The sequence below is a fragment of the Erpetoichthys calabaricus genome, chromosome 3, assembly GCF_900747795.2.
Source record: "Erpetoichthys calabaricus chromosome 3, fErpCal1.3, whole genome shotgun sequence".
Taxonomy (NCBI): Eukaryota; Metazoa; Chordata; class Cladistia; order Polypteriformes; family Polypteridae; genus Erpetoichthys; species Erpetoichthys calabaricus.
The window spans coordinates 78,048,030-78,072,408 of record NC_041396.2 but is presented as its reverse complement, the minus strand read 5'-3'; the positions used below and the strand labels follow the sequence as shown (position 1 = coordinate 78,072,408).

General features: G+C 34.9%; 1 protein-coding gene across 6 annotated transcripts in view; it reads right to left on the bottom strand.

Annotated features, from left to right (window-relative positions):
* The window catches only part of dnmt3ab (DNA (cytosine-5-)-methyltransferase 3 alpha b), a 601,530-nt gene that overhangs the window by 426,908 nt on the left and 150,243 nt on the right, over positions 1-24,379 (bottom strand). For all 6 annotated transcript variants that reach the window (XM_028796948.2, XM_051924572.1, XM_051924574.1 and 3 more), the window contains exon 3: positions 15,031-15,132. In XM_028796948.2, coding sequence (XP_028652781.1) covers positions 15,031-15,132 — 102 coding nt within the window. The remainder of the gene's footprint in view (positions 1-15,030; positions 15,133-24,379) is intronic.

Here is a 24,379-nt window from a genome sequence, read left to right as displayed (position 1 = left end):
CATCAAAATCCATACCAAAACTCAAATGAACATGAAAAAATCAACCTGAACTAGCTACCACATAGAAAATGTTTAGGGCTACAACCACAAACTTTGACCCTATTGTTAGCACTCTGCCACCTTAAATTGTAGCGGCTCAGTGACTTCTAATTGCCGCGTAGTTAGCTGTGGGGTGCTGTTACTAATAAAAAGATGACCACAGCCAGAACAAAATACATATAACAGTTTATAGGCAAAAAAACAAAACAAAATGATGACTCAAAAACATTAATAAAATAATTATTATAACTTATCATAACTCCAACATCAATATACTGTAATTACAAATTACAAGCAAAATTGGAATCAGGGCATCCCAAAACTCCAGAGTTGTAACATTAACGTTTCTAAGTAGGGAGCCACAAGGTGCTCTTAGAAAAAATCTGGTTAACAATTTGTTTATTAAATTAGTTAGAAAAATAAATGCTGCTACAGTTAGAACCCTTTTCCTGCTCTTTTCTATCTTCAATTTTTGTATCACTTTATGATTTTGTTCATCGATTCTTGCTTTTTTGGTTTAACTCATGCCTGCTTTATAAGTGTTGTTTTAGTCTTCCCCTTAGCATTATTCATCACCTGGTCATTGTTACAAAATTAGATTTATGGATAATACACAATATACATTTTTTCAGGTTTTTTCATCACTCATTATCTTAAGACATATGAAGAACTTCTTTGGATCCCTAAATCTATTTGTTTCCCCTTCACATATCTTTGAACAATACTTCTTGTTACAAACTGAAGTGTCTAAAGTCACCCTGAACTTTATCACTAGCTCAAACTGTAAAATGTGCTTATACTTTGTTTTGGTCAGTACACTTGTGACTCAAGTTTGCACAAAAAGTAATAAAAAGCTAAACTTCCATATTACCTGTATAATGACATGACCCAATAGCAATCAGAGACAATGACTTTTGGCCCAGCTGAAACTATGGTGGCTCCAACAATATCTGGAAAGGCAGCAGAAATAGGATGGCTGGTTTTAACTGTAGGCGGTGAAAAAATTGAAATAGCGATTTAATCCAATACAAGACAGAGGAAGTAGTACTTACTAAATTAAAAACCAAAAAAATATTCCACTTGGTGTGAGGCTGAATGGTTCAGACAAAATAAACATAAGGCAAGTATACATAAAGGAAATTACACTACAGAGTGTAGAAGGAAAACCCTGAGGAATCTTTGTGTTCTATGATTACACTAATAGTTTAAAAGTTCTAGGATGGCAAGACTGTATGGTACACTTCATCAGAATGAGAATCAGAAAACTTTTATTGTCTGTCACAAACATAATTCAAGTAAAATAAAACCTATACATTGAATTATATTAATAATTTTTTTTCATTGTTTAAGATGTTCATATCTGCTGGAATAAAATATTTTTTATACATGTTAGGCCTGGTTAATTGAAGTTTGTAATGAGAGCCTGATGGGAGTAATTGAATTAAATGGTAAAGGGGATGTAAATAGTCATGTATAACATGAATAGCTTTCTTTCTAATAGCCCATATATAGAGTTCTGACAGTTGTAACAAATGATGCTAAATATTTTACTTGCTTATTAATAGTATGGCAAAGTTTTATTTTGTTCTTCACAGGAAGACAATTGTAAAACATGTATTATTAGAAGTGAGAACTGACTCCATAAGTGAATTATAAAATCATTGTTAAAATTATCTCCTCAATACTATAACTCTGTTGAGCCTTTTAATATAAGCTCAACATCTCTGAGAAACAATAAGAAACTACCTATCTCTATACCTAAGTACTTAAAATCATAAACCTGCTCCACCATCTGCCCCTTCAGCCTCAGGGGTTTAAAAGGAAGGAGGGGAAACTCACAGGCTCTCTTCCTTTTACAGCTCAGCTCTTTAATAGATAGATAGATAGATAGATAGATAGATAGATAGATAGATAGATAGATAGATAGATAGATAGATAGATAGATAGATAGATAGATAGATAGATAGATAGATAGATAGATAGATAGATAGATAGATACTTTATTAATCCCAAGGGGAAATTCACAAATAATTTTAATTTTATAAAAGCTGAGCTCCAAGAAGCTCACTTCAGTAAGTGTGGTCATAGTCTCCACATAGTGATAGTATTAAGTTAATGTGTGTTCTTCTTCTACTTTGTCTACCAGGGCCATGTCATCTTCATTCCTGAGTAAAATAATTCTGTTGATGTTATAGGTTATTTCATAGAACACAATCCTGATGGACACCGTGTTTAAAAATAACTTATTTGACTTAAAACAGTTCACTATCACATGCTGAGGGATGTTCATTAGGATGTTCCAAATTCTTAAAACCAAAAATGGATGGGTTTTTAACCCAAGAATCACATTTAGCAACATCTGCATAATTAATGTTTTAAAAGCAGAAGTAAATCCATGAATAAAATACAGGAATGTGGGGATTCCAGTAATGTGGCTATGGTGTCCAGAGGAGTCAAGCTGGAAACATCCAGTCACTGTTTCGCCTCATATGCAAACTGAAGTGGATTAAGTCTATTTTCTACCATAGTAAGTTTATGATCATATAGTACCTTTTCATGTACTTACTCAGCACAGATTGACTTAAGCACCTGTCTTTTTGGACACAAATACAATAGTAGATTTCTTTAACCAATGGAACACAGTCTGATACGATTTAGGAAACTCTGGAAACCTTTTCTGACTTCTATATATGTCTTTCATTCTTTCGATATAGGTTTGTGGTATTTTGAACTTCAAGGAATTTTATTTTTTAGTAATTTTCATTGTATTATATGTTGAAAGTAGTTTGATTTTTACAAACATTATTTTATGTTATTTCTGCAATGCAATTTTGTTATCACCTGGGGTGCCTCCATCTTGTGCCTAGTTTGCTGTGATGCATAGAACCACTGATGAGGAATCGGTTTTCGGAACTGTGTGGCATGATATCACCACCGCACTGGCTTATAAGCCTATAACACACAATAGACTATGACCAAGATTGTGGATACTCTGAGACTTCTTATGCATTGTTTTGTGTATTTATTCTTTTCAGTCTTAGAGGCATTTTCGATAGCAACCTGTTGAATTATGAATTGACTTTAAAGTTAGTAATCCTGGTCCCTTATATCTGCCCTAGTTTTCGGACAAGTACTACATTGCAGTAGAGAATCCAGGAGCAGTTGAAATAACTGAGTAATGATGTCAACCAGCTGTGCAGTAACCCTGCATTTGAGCCTATCAGGACCAAATGCTTTATGTGGGTGACCATGAAATCAAACAGAAATTACCTTTCCTTTTTTAACTGTACTTGGTGAAAAAAGGTTGGGATCGGACTACTGAATGTCCCACTCATCCTTGGGCTAGCAACTACTGAAGCTGCTATAAATGATGTTCAGTTGCTTTGCAAGGGAGACGGGTTCAGGGCATTTACTCTGGACTAGATTATCAGTCCTGCCCATAATGGTATGAAGTCCTTGCTAACACTTCCCTTGCTCTGCCAGAGATAAACTTTTCCTTAATTTCACCTTTGTAACAGAGTTTAGCTCTGTTGTCATGTTCATTCTAAATGCCTTCTTTGACTTTGCTCTTGTTTCATTTTATTAAAAAAGCCTGTTGCATTAAATTTAAAAAGGTTTTAGATCCTTAATAACCCAATGCAGCATGACTTTATTCATTCGTGAATTCAGGTGCAGCATGACTTACAGTATTTGAATGGAATGACATTGCCTACCCAATAGGTCAAACAGGAGAATATTGAATGTGGTTAAAAAAAAGAAAAACGTTTCTTAATCAGACCCAGTCAGGGTTGCTTAAAGTACAGCAGATGCACTGCTGGGAAGAAAACTTCAGTCAACAGTTTATTTTTAGATTCTGGAGGAAATAAGAATTCTATTCTAGGCACTTAACAATATCTCACCCTTTTGTCTACAAACAAATAATTAAGGAATAGTGAGAGTCTGCCAATAGTGTTTAAAATTGTAAAGAAAGAGTATAGTGCCACATTTTCGTGCCACTCTTTGCACTTGCAAAACAGGTGTGCTCATCTTCTTGGCATCAAGTTGAAAGTAAAGCTATTTCATTTGAGCCAGAGATCTCACAAGAAGCACAACACTTTTCTTAGTGCTCTTCTGTAAGAACTAACTTAAATCTGGAAAAAATAATTTTATAAAAAAGAAATATAAAGTATAAATAAATGATGTACTGTCAAAATGCAAAATCAGTGCAGCTTGTAAACTAAACGTTACACAAGTGATTAATCAGCAAGCCTTTCAGTCTATAACTACAGTATCTTCATTTAATTTGACTGCCTACAGACATATATGTATTAAAAATTAAAGCATTATTTTTCAACTTGTCAAACTGCATAGTGGCAGCATCTTTAAACAAGGGCTCTAAAACATGAAGACACATACAGTTCTAATCTCTAATGTACAAGTTTCTGTTGATAACTACACTTTTGTTTCTACTTTATCTGGAGAAAATTACTTCAGAATGAACACATTGCATTTGTCTGCATAACATCAAAAACAAATTCTTGAAATAATAGTATGCTTATATGGCATTGCCTTAATGTTCATTTAACAATAAAAATGGCAAGTATGTTATAGGGTTAACATTAAATTTTCATATCTCGTGCAGGCAAATCCTTTCTTAACAAACCACTCTACATAAGGTAGTAGGGTGTAACAGATTTCACAACTCTTAATTAAAACAAGAAATAAAAATTAAAGACTGGAAACATGACAGCAGCCTGTAATTCCTGTATAGCTCTCTGTGCACAATTGGAAACACCATTCAGATTTGCTGTAGAGGGCCCACTAGCACTGTTGTATGCCCTTTGTGAAAACATCTGCTGTGGAAAACAATAGTGCAGCAATTACATAATCATAGGTTGTGTACAGTAATTAAATTAAGAATTATAAAAATTCCAGTTATAATGATGTAACAGGCAATGATGAAAACAGTAATACAATGGACATTATTTCTAAAGGTACAGGGCATGAACAGAACACATTGTAGCTCATTTTTGCAGTGGATACTATTAATGACTTACAGCTCTTGAAGGCAGGGTTCACAACCTTAGGATCACTGCCTATATGGAGTCAGCATATTCTCACTATATCTGTGGACCCTACATGAATGAGTATAGGTATCTGGTTGAGTCTGCCCAACAATTAACCAAAGATTGGGATAGGCTTTAAAAAAGTACAAAAAAAAAATCAAAATATGAGAAGATGGAAATTTGCTTATTATTTGGATGATTCGCTGTGAAGCAGCCGAAAGAAGAAGAAGAATTTTAAAATCCTACATGGTTTAAACTAATAAAGCAAGAAAATCATGTTGATATTTCGAGCTTCTATCACTGCTATTTTAATACCATTATGGAATTATTTCAAAAACAAAAATACAAGATTTTTTTGTTGTTGTTTATAGACGGTGATAATGTGAACAATAAGTTATGAGCTGCAATTAGTTGAAGGGCCAGTTTATGCTTCAAGCTGAAAACACACACACATGCATTGTGGCTGCCATGTGTTCCCAGCATTCTTTAGACTTGTCTCCTGAGCACGTTGTGAGAAATTAACGAGATGTGCGAGTCACTTGTAGTACAAACAAAAATATGGGTGATGTGTGTGTTCAAGTTTTGGTACATGATGTCAGCATCATTGTTTGCTATCAACATGTGACAACAAGCAATGCCGCTCCAACATCTGCATGTTCATTGTCTGATGAATGATTTGATGTGGTGAAGCAAATCATCAAACTTAAATACTGATATGTGAATGTACTCATTGTGTTTTTTCATCCATTTCTCACATAGACAATGCAAACGTTGCACATTCCCCATCATAATGACTCAATATATTTAAAGGTCTCACATGCCATATTTTGTCTCACTGTTGCCATCTTTTTTTCTTTTCTTTTCTTTTTTTTTTTTTTTTGCATCCTCACAACAGCATCAGAATGGATAGGATTTTTATCTTTAACATCTTTCTTCCTTCAACTCACAACACAGCGAAACCACACGTTGTTTCCTCTCCATGATGATTTCTCACACTGCCACCTGATGGAATCCTCCAGATTTACTAAAAGTACACCTACAAGTATAGACAGTATACTGCTTGCGTATCAGCAGCTGCCTAAGCGCACGGGTCACTTAGCATTAAATATATCCCCAGCCTAACTTGTAGCACCATGCATTTCAATGGGGGAATTAGAAATGATAGTGAGAATAAATTCATACCTGTTCTCTGAATGCAATGAACACAACAAGTTATGTTCTCAGTTATCCATGTATTATCTAACTGGCTTGTCCAGTTCAGGATCATCTAACCTGCATCTCTTAGGGAGATAAAAGAGTGTAAGAAGTACCTTTGTTGTTAACAAGAAATTTTTGCCTTCACTGACTGAAATCCAAGGGCGTTTTGCAAAATTTACAAATGAACATTTACTATATCAGAAGAGTGAAAGTTACTATTTAGTCTCATTAATAGCAGAAAAAATTACAAATTAACCAGTACATTGATTTAATTTCCTTTCTCTTTATTAAATAATTACCAAAGCAATAAATTCATATAAGTCAGTGGTACCTAAAGTATTTCCAGGCCAAGGGAAAATTTAAGAAGGTCCACTGTGGCTAGCTATGCATTTTCAAAGACACAGGTTTCAGCAATAATCCATTATAACCCCTCAGACATAAAGATAGCATGAGAACAGGTAGATTGACAGCACTGAAGCACCAGAATTGGCACATGTCACCTGCCAAATGAAATTAAAGGATTATAGCAGCCACAGGTGGGCTCTTCTAACTGACATCAAAGCAAATTTAAAAGACAGACCTGCATAGTGTCTGATAAACACTGAACTGAGGAACTGAGTTTGAAAAGTTGCTGAATGAGAGAAAGACAGGGGGCAATTAAATAAAATGAATGAAACCTGGAAATGCTGTGTTACAGGCAAGGATACACATACTATTTTTGTCTTTAAGATTTGCTCCATATTTCTGTCTTACTGAATGTTTATCCAGTGCAAGAAAAAAATAATGCTTACTCTCCTACATACAGAAGCTGTATAGGTTAAGAGGAGTCATTTGCGCACTACTGTTATTTGGAAGAGGTTTGGTCAATAGGCAGAATGCAGACACTGATGTCTTCTATAAAGAAACCAAACAAAATTTACTATGTGGATTGAGACAAAAAGTCTGATAATTTACTATATTACTACACGCTGCCCCTACTACTACTACTACTACTACTACAACTACTGCTGCTGTTTTGTACTTTCCTTCTGATACCTTTTTGAAAAATAGACATGATTGCACAGAATAACAAACCATCAGTAATGCTTCCACCAAACTGAAGACTGAGTAAGCATATGTGCACGCATGTGTTTTATGCTGAACTGTGACTTCTTTAAAAGGGGAATAGTTGCACATTATTTAGCCTTGTTGCACTGAATACATTATGCGCCAGCTAGTAATAATGCATCTTTAAATAGCACTGGGAAGCTGGAGTACTGCATAATCTATTTATCTGTGTCATTACTGCCTTGGGGGATTTTCCGTCACCAGGTAACCTAGAAACAAAGGAGCTGGCACAGAAGGCACTTGAGCACACGAGTGCTCTAGCAGTATAAAGATTGGCTGGCTGGCTGTCTGCCAGAGTTGCAGCTCCTCTATCAATAATACAAAAACTGACAATCTTTACCAGACCTATACTTGCCAATAATTATTTGTTTAAACAGAACAAGAAAAATCTGTTTGATCACAATATTTTACAATTTAAATTATGGTGTCAGCTGTTATTTCACAAGCATCAGGTTATCAAAGATTTTTACCTTTCAACTTTACATTACAGAGATGAATTAATAAAAGTGACACAACTGTTATTAAGCTACTTTTTTCTGTAACCATGCTTATGCTATAGACTTTCATGTTCCAGACAGAGAAACTGTCGTACCTACGTAATGCTTTTTTCTTGTTCTTGCACATTTGTACTCACTCTCCTGATGTTACAACCTACACCTTTTAGTTCACATTTAAGCAATACTGGTAGTATCAAAGATTTTATTGGCTAAGTATTACTTAATTTAGTCAATATCCACCCATCATCAAACTTGCTTTATCAACTGGAAGTTCAGGTCTGCAGTGTCCAGAGTCCAGCATCAAGGCCCAGCCAGGAAACAGACTCAGCTGAGTCACCAGCACATCGCAGGACATACATATGCACACTCCGGTATTCATTAATAAAGGTCAATTTAGAGTTACCAATTAATGTGATCCTCTTTGGAAAATGGGAAAAAAACTAGAGAACCAGAAGAAAAATCCATGCAGGGAGCATTCAACAATCTGAATAAATGCACATAGTGTATTTTACTACATTCCCAACACTTACTATTATTCTTCTTTTGAGAGAATTAAACCAGATTTCCCCTGAAGCTACAGCATACTCACATGAAACAGTTTATTGCTAAAAAGTGCAATTGATTACATGTGGCAAAGGACAAAGTTAGATGGTTTTCTGTTATGTCAATGGCAAGATTTGTTCTTTGTTTTTTGCCTTACACCACATTTAAAACCAACATAGGAATCTGAAAGTTCAAGCTGCAAATTGAAAAATGCAAAGACACAACCTGAAGATTAAAGATGGTGTGAATGGCTGTTAAACAAAATATTACAGAGAAAAATTTCAATTTATTTTTTCATCTATAAATGCAGGCTGGTATGGTGGTTCAGTGGTTAAAACTGCTGTATCAAAGATCCACGGAGCTCAGTCCGTTTCTGAGTGGAGTTTGCATGTTCTACATGGTAAAGTGTAGCCTTACTCCATGAATTCCAGTATCCTCTTACATGGCTAAGACTGACATGTTAAATTGACTGTGAACGCTAAACTGATCTTTGATCAGTTATTTTGACTGTAGGTATAAGAGTGTGCCCATAGAGAAACTATGCTAGACTGAGAATGATATATGTACAGTAGTATTTAGTAACAATAAATGGATTACTACTTTATATTTAAACGATTCAAGTCAAAAATATTTTCCAATTATTTACTTTCTATTTGCCTTTAATGGTAATTAATTACAAGAAATATTAATATTTTTTTTAAATAAAATACTCATTGATTCATAATTACAGCTTGTAATGACAAAATAAACTTCATTTTCACATAAGCAGAGAAACACAATCATTTGCAGCTTTTTCACAATTCACTGTTCAAAAAAAAGTGAATACTATATCTTTCTCTTTCAATAATTAAACTACTTGTTTTGTTCAATAAGATTGAACATGTTTCCTGTTTTAACTATCAAATCCATATAACTCATATTACTATGAAGACATCAGAGATGAATTTGAAGATGAATATTATCATCATATTGAAAGATAAACAATAACAAGCACTATCAGCATCACTGCATTAGGAATGAAGAGATCTTTATATTGAAAACCACTTAAGGCCTATCACTATATTTGTTGGTCTGTCTAATAGATTGCTGCTGTAAATCAATATAAGTCCAGTCCAAACAAAATATTGGACAATATTGTTTATATATAAACTGTATACTGTATATTGTCACACACGCACGCTTAGGTGTCAGCCAAAGGGTCCAACTCAGGGCAAGCAAACGGGAGAAAAGGGTTGGTAATAAGTGTTAATGGCTTTCTCTTTTCCTACACACCTACGGAAGAATAACCAAACACTTCCATTCCGTCCCAATGACCTCACTTCCGCCCTGATGACCTCATTTCCATCCAATCCTTGTGACCTCACATCCGCCAAACCCTGATGACCTCATTCCTGTCACTTCCAGTGCCTGTCCTGATGACATCACTTCCGTCCTGATGGCTTTACCTCATACTTCCACCACCTTCCTATAAAAACCATCCACTAACTTATCTTTCTTGTCTTGTGTTGTTTACAGCAGTTTAAAACCAGTATCAGATTATTTTGGCTACTCCAGACTTCACAATTTACGGGGAGGATCCCCAATCAATGGACATTCTCAGTTTTAGAGAAAGTGGTGATTAGTATTTTCTGGTCTGCACTATGAGATGCAGAAGCTACAGTATTTGGCTGAATCAGCTGCATCGGGCATTTCCAAAGGGTCCACATAAATTCTATTGCTAATCTGGTGATGGGTAAGTTGAGCTTTGATGCAGTCCTATTAGTTAGTATTGTGGGCTACCAAAGTGTAGAATGCACTTACACCCCCACTGGATTCATTTCCTTTTGCACCACAGTGCAGCTTCTTTATTCTTCTGAAACTGTGACTTGCACGGAAGCATCAGGCACAAACAGAATAAAAAGACATTTCTAAGTGAAGCCCACTATGTACACCATCCACATGCATTACGAGAAATGGTGATGAAAGTAGTATGGACTTGTGACTTGTGAATATTTTGACACATACAAAAAGCCATTTGATAAAACGCCAAGAAATCTACATTCTCATAAAAATCAAGTAAGTTAAGGGCTTAGTTTTAGCTTTCATATTTGGTCATACGTAACAAGAAATATTTGTAAGATAGATATGAAATGGGCTTCCTAGTTAAATTACAAAGCACCTTTCATTTTATCTTTGACAATTTCACACTCTAGCTAAAGACCTGAAGGTGGCAGTCCATGGCACTGGACCATCATAAGTAGTACCTCCTCTGGTGTAAAAAATGAAGAGCATAATTTCTCTTTAGATCAAGATTGTCATAAATAATGGGACTGTACTGAGTCATTGTTTTTGTAAAATGCATGCAATTGAAGGTATTATATGCTTTAAATGTGGAGGAAGTTAATAAATGCATTATATATTTGCTTACTTTTCTGACCGTAAGCTTAAAGACACAGTTATGTTGTCTTTGTAGGATACAGCAAAAAATCAACTAAGCTAAACTATACCCTTGGAGGATCACAGCCATATTTTACCTGGAAAGTAATAAATCTTTGCTACCAAATTCAGGGCTACTCAATTATATTTACTCCCCAGAACTTAACAAATTATAGGTCATTTACTCATTTAACAACAAGACTCAAAACTAATTGAAGCAAGGAAAATACCACCCTATGTTGGCTATTTTGTTGTTCAAGTTTGTAAGTACGGATATATCAGACACTCCCAAGTTGGTATATTTTGCAAAGGAAACTCGCAATGTCCTTTCATTCTTTTTTATCCTATGTTATGTCCATTTATTCTTGTCAATTTTGTTTTGCTCAATAAAAATTTGATCACAAAAAATACATACAAAGCTCAGGCTGCATATTGTTACATCAGTATGGGGTTATGTTAGCTATGCCACAAATACACACATTTTCAATGTCTCCTTTGGCTTAGGCATCAGCTACTTTTATCAGTGCAATAATATAATGGTCCTTGTGAGACTCAGTGCTGAACTAGTCTCGAATTGGACATCCATTTAGCTGAATCATTTCAACAAAATAAGTTGAAGTTAGATGCTGAGATGACTATATTTAAAGCTGACTATTGAAACATGTCTTATTTCTATAAAAAATGCAGATTTTTAACTGATATTTTTCCCTGTACTGTCCTTTCATGAGTGTCTTTCATTAAAGTAGAATGAAAACAATTTTCTGTATATTGGAAACTGATGGCTTGTTTGTATAAGACAACTTAGGTTTTAGGCTTTCAAATATTTTAATTTTCCAGTCCACATTTCAAAAAAGAATAAGCAGTTTTATAATATTAAGACAACATCTCAATTCTAGACAACACAAATGATTCTGGATCATTGGGAATTGACTTGTTATCAAGCAATATGTATGTAGTTAACTGAAAAATAAACAAAAATAATAAATGACAGGAGCAGACATGAAGCAATACTTACATCCCTTAACTTCCTGTGGTTTTTCGGTTAACACATTATAGACTTTACTCAGACTTCTAAATAAAGCCTATAGACACTGATCCCAAAGGCAATTTATGCTTTTGCAGCAGCAGAGGAGTAGTAACTGTGCTGAGAATTAATTTCCCCCAAGGATATGAAAGTATGAAACACAGTGTGTCCTTGATTAGCGATAATTTTTGGGTCAAATGTCAATTATTTGTGAAATTTTTGAGAATGAATTGAATGCCCTTGATCTTTCTTTCCATAATTCCTTGGATACTTCACATATGTTGAATGCCTTTTTTCATATACACTTTTGCAAAATGTCATACTAAAATATAAATATTCTTGGCACTTTAAAGTTACTTAGATACATCTATTCATTCACCTACATTAAAACAGTATGGGAGTCTAAATTCTAGGATGGCAAAGCAGAAACAAATCCAAACAGGTCACCAGTCTATTTTACAAGGTACAATAGTGCACTTAATAGTATAACCCACATTATACTTATATTCAGTCAATTGAAAGTTTCAAATAAGCCTAACCTGTTCATTTGTGGGATATACGAAGAAACCGGAGCACACAGGTAAAACCACACAGACGTTTACTGAGTCAGAATTTCAACCAAGTCTGCTGGAACTGTGGAGCTGGGCCAATTCCTTGTTCTACTTCAATATATTTCCAGGTCCATAAAGTACAACTTATAATTTTCCTTGCTGTCTAATCCTATGCACTGATCTCTGGGTCCTCTTTAGTTTTTTTTTATTTCTGCACTATGAAAAACGTCCTGCAAGGGGGCATTACCATATGTCAAGATAAATTGTGCTATATAAACAACAGCAAAAAAAAAGGATCTGAATTACCCTAGAGTGCATGGATCTACTTGTACAAATTCTGCCTTTAAAAGCCTGTGCCATAATAAAACATAACATCCACCCCAAATACAAAAAACTTTCCATTATATGATTTAGAAGGAAGTACTATAGCATCAAAACTCAGACCGCCAGATTCTCAAACAAATTTTACACCTAACTATGAATGTAGAACTGCCTTCTATTCAGGACACATAAAACACTCACCTCATTATATAGGCAAGCAGTGAAATTAAAGATCACAATCATTCTGCAAAACCACTTTCTCCATCCTAGTTTGTGGTAAACGGTGCGGGTCAATTGCAATTACACCAGTAAATTCAGGGACCTTTTCTTCTTACTGTTATGTATTAACTTGAGTTTATATGCATTTTATGTTTCTTGTTGTTTTTGTTAAATTTGAGTTATTACTGTTTTTTTCATGTATTTTTGAGATTACTGAAGGTTTTAATATTCTGTAATTGTGTAATGTCACTTCTCACTTTCTACTCCATATGTTCTGTTTGTGGCACCCACAGAAATTAAACTCATACACTTTGCTTGTACAACTGACTTGATTTTAACTGTTCTTACGTTATTCTCTGCACTATGGAAAGCTAGTGTGTATATAAAATAATGTGCGCAAATCTACCTAGATCACATCTCTTATTGATTTAATATTTACTACTTTGTATTGTTGGAAAATGTCTGAAAAAAATCAGATCAAGATAGTGACCCTGTTAAACTCTTTCATGAGAATTATTGTCTTTACTCTTAAATGAACTTTCACTATCTTTACTCTGGTTTATTCTCTCTTCTTTATACTACCTGCTATATTAAATTATACCTCAAGTCTAACATGAACTGGTTCTGGTTACATTTATCATTGTAGTGTTCTTGTTCCCTTGCTCACAGAGTACTGTATATTTTTTGTTATTTTGCTTTGACTCATGACACTTATACAAGAACAGAATTTGCAAATCAAAAAATAACTTTCAAAACAAAGCTAAACATAAATTCAGTTCCTTAAAGCTTTTTAAATGTATTCCTCATTATTTAACATTCTCCCCTTTTCCTCGATTCACATGCAGACTCATAGCTTAGAGAATCTTTTCCATTTTAAATCATTTTCTAACCCATTTATTCCAGACCAGGGTCACATAAATTGTTTTTGTTAGATTACTGTGATAAAATGTTAATCATCATATTTTGTTAATAAGAACATTTAAGGGTTAATTTTTAGGGTTACATTTATGGGCTTAAATTTAGAAGTTATATAAGGAATTGTGCAGATTTTGGCACTGTTAGAAAATTATTTAAATGTAATCCCAAAAGCATAAAATAAACCAAAATGAAAAAGGAAACAACTCAAACAATAGCAACAATCAAGACAATTAGAATAAAACAGCTTTTAACTTTCTGATTTCCTTGGTTTTTGTGTTAAACACAAAACTAAACATGTCAGTCCAAATTATTTGATTGGTTTACAGTATTTCTACTTAACTTACTTTACATAAACATAAATAGTCATTTGAAGAATACAGGATGAAAAACTACACAATGGAGTACAAAACCAGGACACTTTAAAACATACACTCTCATATTGTTTGTTGTGAAATGCTAACATCCAACCCAATAACTGTGTGAACAATTAATTGTAGATCAAGGAAACATTTCCAAAACATAGTATAATTTAGAGAATTACACACAGAAACCAAGAAAAATTAGGTATAGAATTTTTTTTTAAATTTAGCCCAGTGTATAGAATCAATCCGCAACTCTTAATCTAAGATGTGGGTGTCACAATATATATGTAATTTAGAAAATATAAAAAAGAAATCACTACAAAAATAACAGTGATGCTTCAGATCATTCCCAAATCAAGCAGAATTAGAAAGGCACTATTAAGTTGCTTTATGGACTAAATACAGTAAAAACAGAGGGGAGTCTATATCCAGGGAGGACACAAACTAACAAAAAAAACTAAAATATAAAATCTTCCCATTGTCCATCTTAGGAGACTAATCCCAGGGGTACTTCTAGTGCTACATCAGCCTCTCAGAATGTACTTCTGAGCCTGCTTGGTTTCCGTAGAGACTACACAAACTACAGCTCCCCCGCTAAGATCAGTCCATTTATATCACAGTGTTAAGTGACAACAAGATCCTGATAAAAATGATAATTTAAATCACTCCAGCTCCAGTTCAAAAGAGAAAAAAACAACATGATAAACTGATTAAGATACTTTTGACAAAAAACAATTCCATTTTCAAAACTGAAGAAGGAATAAGGTAGTAAATCAACCACCTTAAACTCACCATTAGCTGTTTGCGTTTCCTTCCGGGTCGGCCTACTTTTCTTCCCATCACACTGTTTGTTGGCTTTTCATCATTACACTTTTCTTCCAAATGATCTTCACTCTATTTTTAAAAAAATCATGCAAATCAATCAATAGGTTATCTTTATGCAAAACATTTTCTTTGGCACTTAATTGGCACATCTTCAAGATCCAGTACATGTCAAGTCAAGTTCACCAGGCTGGTAAATTCTACACATAATTCTACAAAAGCAGGCCCTGCTTCACTTATAATAAGATTATATTTCATGTAAGAAAATGAATAAAAATTTAATTCTTAAAATTGTAATATTTTAGTTTCATTGAAATTTATTTCAAAGGATGAAAAGGCCATATCAGCTTATTGACAGTGATTTTTGGTAAATACTTCTATATTTTGCTTGCCATTTTCTCACCATTTTCTCACTCTTTGTAATTTATAATATTTATATTAAGTATATGACAGTTTAATTGACCTCATCTCTTCTCATTTCATATTCGACAGTATATAACTTTGTCTTGATGAGGACTGTCTTGGTAGCACAATGAATAGGGCAGACTGAAGTTACCTATACTTGGTAATGCTAACCTTTTTCCTATTGTGCCATTTTCGGGGGTATCTATGTCAGTCGAGAGATAATATAAGATAATATAATATTTCCACTGTGTTTTAAGTTTTAGTTTGAGTAATATAATATAAGATAATATAATATTTCCACTGTGTTTTAAGTTTTAGTTTGAGGCTCCTTCTTTTAGGAATTTTCCTGGAAACATCATGGAGTGTCCAAGGGGAATCCTCACCAGATAACCAAACACCCATAAGTCACTCAAAATTGATCTAGAACAAAAATACCATGACTGCAAAGTATGTGTGGTATGTTTAATTTTCTACTCTTTCATGGAGAATTAGCCACACAGCTTTGCACAGTAACGTAACCTCAGTAGCATATGGTCTCAACAATCTTTATTCAACAACTACCCAAAATGATCTGACTATAGTGAAGGAGGGTGACATAAACTGACCTTTAAATCTCTAGTGTTACCCAATCACTTGTCTCTGTATCCAGGTAGCTAAGTTCACGGTACTGCAGCTACTGGAGCAACTGATTGATCAACTTTACAATCCCAAATTACCACACTCCTGAACACAACTTTTGAGTTATTTAAATGTATCCACGCGGGTCATGTGATACATTTATGTCATTGCTTCCAGTCTTATGGCACTGCACTATTCTTAGTGTTCAAAGATTCTGGTTGTGATTGATCTTTAGATATTCAAAAACATTTTATGGCGTTAATACTTAATGTGCTTTTTTTAATTCTTTATTTTTTTAGAGTACTTCATTTTGGTATTTAGGTTTAATAAACTTCCTGGAGTTTGACCTTGGATGGTACCCCAAAGTCCTGTTATACCTTGGCCTATATTTCAACTACCATTGTATCAAGTATACTAATAAGCAGCCTTCTATAAGAATTTGAAATTTGCTGAAGATAACTCAAGACTAACATAGAAAATCAAAGCAATTCACTGCTTGAGATTAGGTTAATCAGGATGTTTTCCAGAGACATCTGCTCGAATGTCTACATCACTCCCTACATAAGCATCTCCCAGTAGGTAACAGAGAATCAGATACTGCAAATACTGAGTTTTAAATATGGAAAATGGTTACTAGGCAAATACTCATAAAAAGCAATGTTCTCCTCTCTGCAACTCAAAGCCACAAGGAGGTGAACCTCTTGCCTATCTGTCAATTGGTACAATTATGAACTACATGGCACCTAGGCAGGAGGTTTTCAATATCCCCATACTAGTGCCTATTTGGTGAGGCATCTTTAGATTAAGAGTAGGACCACCATGATTCAGAGGTCTGGTTACAGAAAAAACTTGTGTACAGATGAATTTGACTACATGTAGCTTCCCTTCTTCTCCCCTTAAATTAATAAGTTCCAAACTTTATGAACTGTAAAAAGTGATTTATTTTTGGTTGATCAGAATTACATTATTCTGTCCTATGTGTATATAGTGATTGTTTTGGGGGTCAAGTGATGAAGCAAATATATATTGTCATGATGCATGTCTGTGGATCACCCTCAGAGCTCCTCTATTTTAAGTGATACCACCCTGGGTCAAGAGAGGATGCAGTCATTAATCATGTCCTCTCCTATTCCTTCCACAGCACCGAGAATATACCCAGTGAGGGTACCTGACCTGACCCTTGTGGTCTCCCACCTATAAGTCACAGTGTCGATGAAAGGAGATGACACTGTGTGAACACAGCATGACACAGGATGGAGCTCCAGCATGATTGACCTTCTGCAAAACAACAAAGATATCTGTTTTTGGCTACTTATAATTTATGGTTGCTTTCACTGCCTCCACACCATTGGGTATGTGTATTTTGCTTTATTTTCATTTAGAAGTAAACAGGGTCAATCGGGCTGGCACCCCAATATTTATGGTTTCGGACTTGTGATTCCTCACATGACCATAATATTCCTTTCTGAAGGTTTGGATAACATTATAAATGTGATATTTTTTATTAATTTCACTGTGTGTTGGGTTGTATTATTTGTGGGTGTGTAAAATGGACTAGTCGTGGCCACTGGGCTCTATTTGTTTTTATTTTTGTACATTTGCTTAGCAATAAGCAATAAGCACCTATTGCCACCATCACGTCTGTCTGTACTGTATGTCCGCAAGAAACAACTTGGCTTCCAGCGGACTGATTTTATTGAAATTTGGCACAATTATTCTTCAAGGAAATTTTTAAGGAAACTGATTTTCAATGAGATATTCAAACTGTACAAATTTATGAAATTTCAAAATTCACTGTTGGAATTTTAATCTCATCTATCTTAAACACTGAAATGTTCTATACAACACCTTAAAAGGGTTACTTCAACTTATATATTCTGTATAATTTCCTCTTTTTAATTTCCACAAGCTGCTCCAACTGTTTGAGGTAATTGAACTATGAAAGTAAAAAAAAAAAGTCACCTTATTTAAAATTAATGTAAGAGAAACAGAATCATGTAAAAGTCGCTCTATAAGCATACAGTGGATAAATATGTACTCAGTACTTACGGTATATAAAGAACAACCTTGGCTGGACCGTGGAAGTGCTGCAAGAGGTCAAACTGGAAGTGATTCACCACAGTTTAAAAACTCTTTATATATGAACATTACTTTTTTTAACTTTGGAGTCAGAAGAGCATGTCATACTCTACTGACAGGAATAAGAGAGGCCAGAGGAACTTAAGGAGCTATGAGAAGTTATTAACAGGTGTGATTGGTGCAGTATGCTGTTGGGCTAGTACTACAGGCACATCATGGTGCAGATAGGTATAAATGCTGTAAAGGTAGGCCTGTTGAGGTAGCAGATTATCTGTTTTTCAAATTGTTTAATTTTACTGTTTTTACTCTTTGTGCTTATCCCTCTATGGTGTGCTTGATTTCCTACAGTAAAACCACCCATTTTTCATTTTTTTTGTTATGTTGGTGTTATGGCTAAGGATTCATCCCTGACTCAATTGTCTTTTATTTTACCTATCTTGTTTATTTTCTTTTAAATATAATATATTGTAAATTCTATTTATGTTTTAGGATAGCACGGTGGTACACTGGTAGGGCTTCTGCCTTGCAGTTAGGAGACCAGGGTTCATGTTCTGAGTCCTTCTCATGGACTTTACATGTTCTCTCCATGTCTGCATAGATTTTGCTCCTGTTACCTCCCACAGTTCAAAGACATTCAGGTTAGGTAGACTGGTGATACTAAGCTGGCCCTAGTGTGTGCGTGTGTGTCTGTCTGTCTGTCTTTGCCCTGCTATGGGCTGGTGCCCTGTCCAGGATTTGTTTCAGCCTTGTGCTGTATGCTAGCTGGGATAGGCTCCAGAACCCCACACGAACCTGCTTAGGACTAAGCAGGTTAGAAAATGAAATGACATGTTAATGTTATCTTTCAATTTATATTGTATTATTTTTCTGCAAGTACTGTTTTGTTTATTTATTATCATGTTTTATTGTACTTTTTTTTTGTTTTATGTACCATATTCTGTTACGTTGTACCTAAGGGACTGAGCTTCCTGACACTGCAGTTGAGGGACCGCTACCAGGTTTATATAAGCCTAGAAAAACTTCATGTACTGTGCAGAGGTGCTGGCCTCACTGATCTATGCTTGGCTCATCTTTGCATTTCAGTCTTTTTTTAGATTTTTGGACTTTGGACTGGTTTAATTAGCTATTGGTTTGCCTTTTCTAAGCAAAACTTTAACATTTCATTGATATAGCTTTTCTTTTTTTTAATTTTATTAATGTTTTTGTCATTTACTCCAGGGTTTTTAATGGCTTCAATCTCTCTTTTCATAAGAAATATAAGCTTGGCTTCTTTTAGGCCTGTGCAGACCACAATGCCTGCTTCTTAGAGTTTGAAGCTAGGTTGCCTTTCATTCTAGGATTTTATTCTTAGTTTGGAGGTGAAGCCTCTTTCTGGAGTTTTGTAGAGCCCAGAAATCCGAACCGTTGATCCTTATTTGGTGGTCTTTTACTCTAATGTGCAAAAATGTTTTACATTTTTTACAGATAGACTGGCACAGAGTGCACATAGACTATAACAGATCTGAATAGGTACTGAAATCTCAAAATGGTCTATAGTAGTAACTAACCGGTACTTTATTTTCTTTTCTAGCTTTCTAAGGTGGTGTCCTATGCAACTGCTACATGATTAAGGTATTGCTTAACTGCTTTTGACATTGGAAAGATTGCAGATCTTTCAACTATTGACAACAGACCCAGTGCATCTAATCTTTTAGGACAATGCAAGATAACAATAATGATTTTATCATATTTATGTTTTCATAGGATGCTCAATGGGAAATGGGTCATCTTTTGGCCTTGAAACCCCAGCATCCCATTATTATGCTAGAGAGACTAGAGCAAAAATTACGTTGTAAAAAAGAGTAAGTCTAAAAGTTGAAGAAGAGACCGGGATTTATACCAAATCAAAAATCAAATTTAACAAGAAAAAAAAAACAAGCACAAGTCCAAATCAGAAAGAAAGATTTGAAAAGCAAAAGGTCATTTGACAAAGGGTTTTGTTTCAGCAAAATTGGATAGGAAGAGTTTCTTTTACATGACCTTTTACTCCTGTTACATCATTAATCAAAGGTCACAATCTCTGAAAACAGTCCCCAAACAATGTGGGATGTATTCCTAACAACAGCAAGCCAAAATGGCACAGATTAATGGAACAAATTAATTAACAAAAGCAAGAGAAGACTTCCACTCCAAAAGCAAATGTCAGATTCAGAATAAGGAATCACTTATAGTTAATAATAATTTAAACTATGCTTTGGAACTCTTCCATTTACTTGTTTGTTTATATTGTGTATGTATTAATTTATTTATTTATTATGTGTCTATTTTCTTTGTAACTGTAATTCTTTCTTTTACTTCTTGTAAATCACTTTGAGTTGCAATTTTTGTATGAAAATGTGGTTTTTAAATAAATGTTGCGGCTGAGAGTACTCTATAGAGGCCATAATACTTTTTATACAACAAAAGTACACTATTGCAAATTATATAGAGAGAAAACATGCAACTTTATACCTGCAGCTTGTCTCAAAACTGATTAACAACCATTGGTGTGTATACTAAGAAGTATACTAAATTCAAAGCTTACCCTGGAATGTATCCAAAAATTGGCAATCACAGATGGAATATCTCAACAAATTATTAGAAAGAAAAAAAATCTCACTTGGCCTTTCTAAACTCCACATTATATAGTTAATAAGCTATTATGAAGCCTCATCCTTGATGTACCACAATACAGTACTTCTTTGTTTCACTTAAGAGTTTACTTGATGATTAATTTTGGTATAATCATTAACTACTATTTAAAACAGTAAGGACTTTTAAAAAGTTTATCTTCTTACACACAATTTACCTCTTAAAGCAATGTTCCACATGGATAATCACTGCAATTAGGTGTATAGATATCAAAAGGAGCAAAAATAAAAATCAATCAGAGATGGCAAAGCCTTATCTTTCTTTATTGATTAATTACTGATAAATTACAATAATATTTATTTGTATCTATAAGGCACATTTTAATGTATTCACTTAAAAATACGTTTTACTCAGATTATTAAGTCTGCATATTTAAACACAGAGTCATGCAAGGACTAACCCTGCTCCACTTGCATTGGGTCCAATGTAAAATTAAGTATCAGGTCATTACGTGGCATACTAACACTCAACCTATCACTTACTTACCCAGGCCAGTATAGAAATACCAATCACCCTAAAATTGAGCACCAAGAGATTCACATGGAGACAACATGAACATGCCTGTGTTGAAGTACATAAGGGGTCTGTGGTGATACATGGTTTTATAAACAGTGTGGCTCTTATTTTGTGAGTGTAAGTGCATGATGGTGGAAAGCCATGCAGCTGCAGAGTGTTTAATGGGGTAATTGGCTGATTGCTAATTCAAGTTTGAGTGTTGGTAGCACAGCCAATCCCTTTTGACACTGTCCTGGTCGTTAAGGAAAGCACCTGCAAGAGAGAGAGAGAGAGAGAGAGAGAGAGAGAGTAGTGTGTGTGTGTGTGTGTGTGTGTGTGTGTGTGTGTGTGTGAGAGAGAGAGAGAGAGAGAGAGAGAGAGAGAGAGACAGACACAGTGTGACAGATAGATTCAGGTGATCTATCCAGTGTGGAGGAGATGAAATGGTCAGATTGCCCAGGGAAGGAGCAAGAGAAATGGCACTCTGGGGGCAGGTCACTCCTGTTGAGCACTAGGGGCAGGAGCGATTACAGGCTACAGGGATCATCCTATGGATGGTGGTGGAACGGTGGAGTCAGGCTCTGGGCATCCCAGCAGATTCTGGCTGACGTGGCTGGAAAGGCAAAAGTGGGAGAGACGAACTGGTAATCATGAATAGAAAAGAAAAAGATCCCAATTCTGACAGTGTTTTATTCTTGGTTTTTATCGTATTAATTGTAAACTTAATTACTGATTATTTTTTTTAACCTCCACATGCACTGTTTTTATTGGTTCTTTTACAGTATTTGATTATTAGTACTGCACTTTTTTGGACAGTGATTGTTTAAAGTAAATGGACTGAGCACATTGCACCAACCTTGTTGTTTGTGTTATCATTGTCTTACTTTATCCTTGGTTACGACTATTGATGTCTTGAGAAAAACAGAAGGATGCCAAACTATGTTCCCTCTAAACTGCACAAGTGTGCAGCCGCACACCTTTTATCTGGGTGGCACACCAGCACTTTTGAACTGCCATAAACATGTTATCACACTGCATATTCCCCTCCTGTGCAGCACTTTGGAAGTGATGCACAGCTGTTACTGTGTCCTTAACCCTTTCGAAATGCACCTGTGACTTCTGTAACTCCACATGGCAACCCTCCAATTGTCATTCATGTGTTTCACTTTGCAGCACTTGATACTTCATGAGGGCCAACAGCTCATCATTTGTGTAACGGTGCCTGGAGCATCACAATGATATATATACACTATGGTAAGAATAATATTTAAAATAAGAATAATATTTAAACTAAGCCATTTGGAGTTTTTATGTTCAAGTCTGCAACAAAGGAGTATATATTTTTTTTACTTTACTACCATACACCACCATTTCAAATGGAATCTGAGTTAGTGAAGCACATATAAATAAAACTCAATGCAAACATAAAAACAGTAATACTCCTTCTTGATCTTCCTACAAACAAATAATTTAAAAATTCCAACTTCAAATTACTTTGTTCTTGTCCCTGGAATCAATGCCATGAATTGCCTAGAAGAATAGAGCTTGAAAGACCACTCTTTACCAAGAGCCAAAGAAGTCTACATTTAGAAGGCAAGGTGGTAATAAGTATGCCTTCTAGGGAAGAAGTGCATGACATGAGGAATTACTCAGAAAGGCAGGGAAAGAAACAGTAGTAGCAGATTTTCAGATTGACTGTCACGTGTTTGGATAAGCAATATAAATATTTTTAATTTTGGAAACTTCTCCTATTTTCAGTCCTTTACATTATAATTTCTTCCATTTGTATTTATATACCGTACATTTAAACATATCTGCATTGGTCCCTTGAAAGTATCTGAACACATTTGTTTTTGATCTGGAGTGTGCAATAGGGTACATTCAGTTTCACCACATATAAATCTTCTATTTTAATTAAACACTTCTTGACAAACTTGTATTCAACATGAGCAGGGATTAGCCTTTATTATCCAAAATGAGAGATTTTTTTTTCAACAGCAAAAAATATAAAGAATACTCATACTGATGATGTGTTTCATGTTGTATTATCATTTATACTGTATGATAACACTACTACAAACAATTCATATACACAAGTACAAGAAAGTAATAATATGCTGAGAAAAAAATGGCAGGTGTACATCCATCCATCCATCCATTTTCCAACCCGCTGAATCCGAACACAGGGTCACGGGGGTCTGCTGGAGCCAATCCCAGCCAACACAGGGCACAAGGCAGGAAACAATCCCGGGCAGGGTGCCAACCCATGCTGCAGGTGTACATAAGAATAAGAAAATAAACTCATTTATTCGGTAACTGGAACTTCTATCATCTGCACTCTGAAAAGCAACTGAAATTCATTAAAGGTTAATAAAGAACTCAAAACTGATTAACATTCTCCTTATTTAATAGTTATTTAATGGATTATACCACTTTCCATTTTTGGCACACATTACTGGAATGGCTTCACTAAAGTCCACATCTAATAACTGTATTCCCACTGCTTCAAAATGCAACTTAAACCCCAGTATCTAAGAAGGTATTTAAGTTACACTGAACATTCCTACTGTCTCTTATCTTGATCAGGTCTTTCATAAGTACATTTAGATAAAAACTGTACCTTAATTGTTCAGTGCTGTTTAATACTCATTTTACACCGTGATGTTGTTTTTTAACTTTGGCCTGTAGTTTAAAGAGAGGCACGATGGTGGAGTCATTAATGCTGCTGCCTCACAGTTCCAGAACGCTTGGTTCAAATTCTGGGCAGTTTGTTGCCTATGTTGAAGATGGATGACCTCCACCTGTAAGGATGGGGTTTTCTCTGTGTGACCAGACTTTCCACCAGCATCCCATAAACATGTGTGGTAGGTTATTTACCTACTCTATATTGGCCTTGTACAAATGATTGAGGGGTATGTGAGTAAACAAGCCAGATGATGGAATAGAACCATGTACAGGGATAGTTCCTGAAGATGATTTAGGCTAGTGGTGTCTATAAAACTGAATGCTTCAGTTCACATATTGGATGGTCTATATTGGTACTTATTTATGT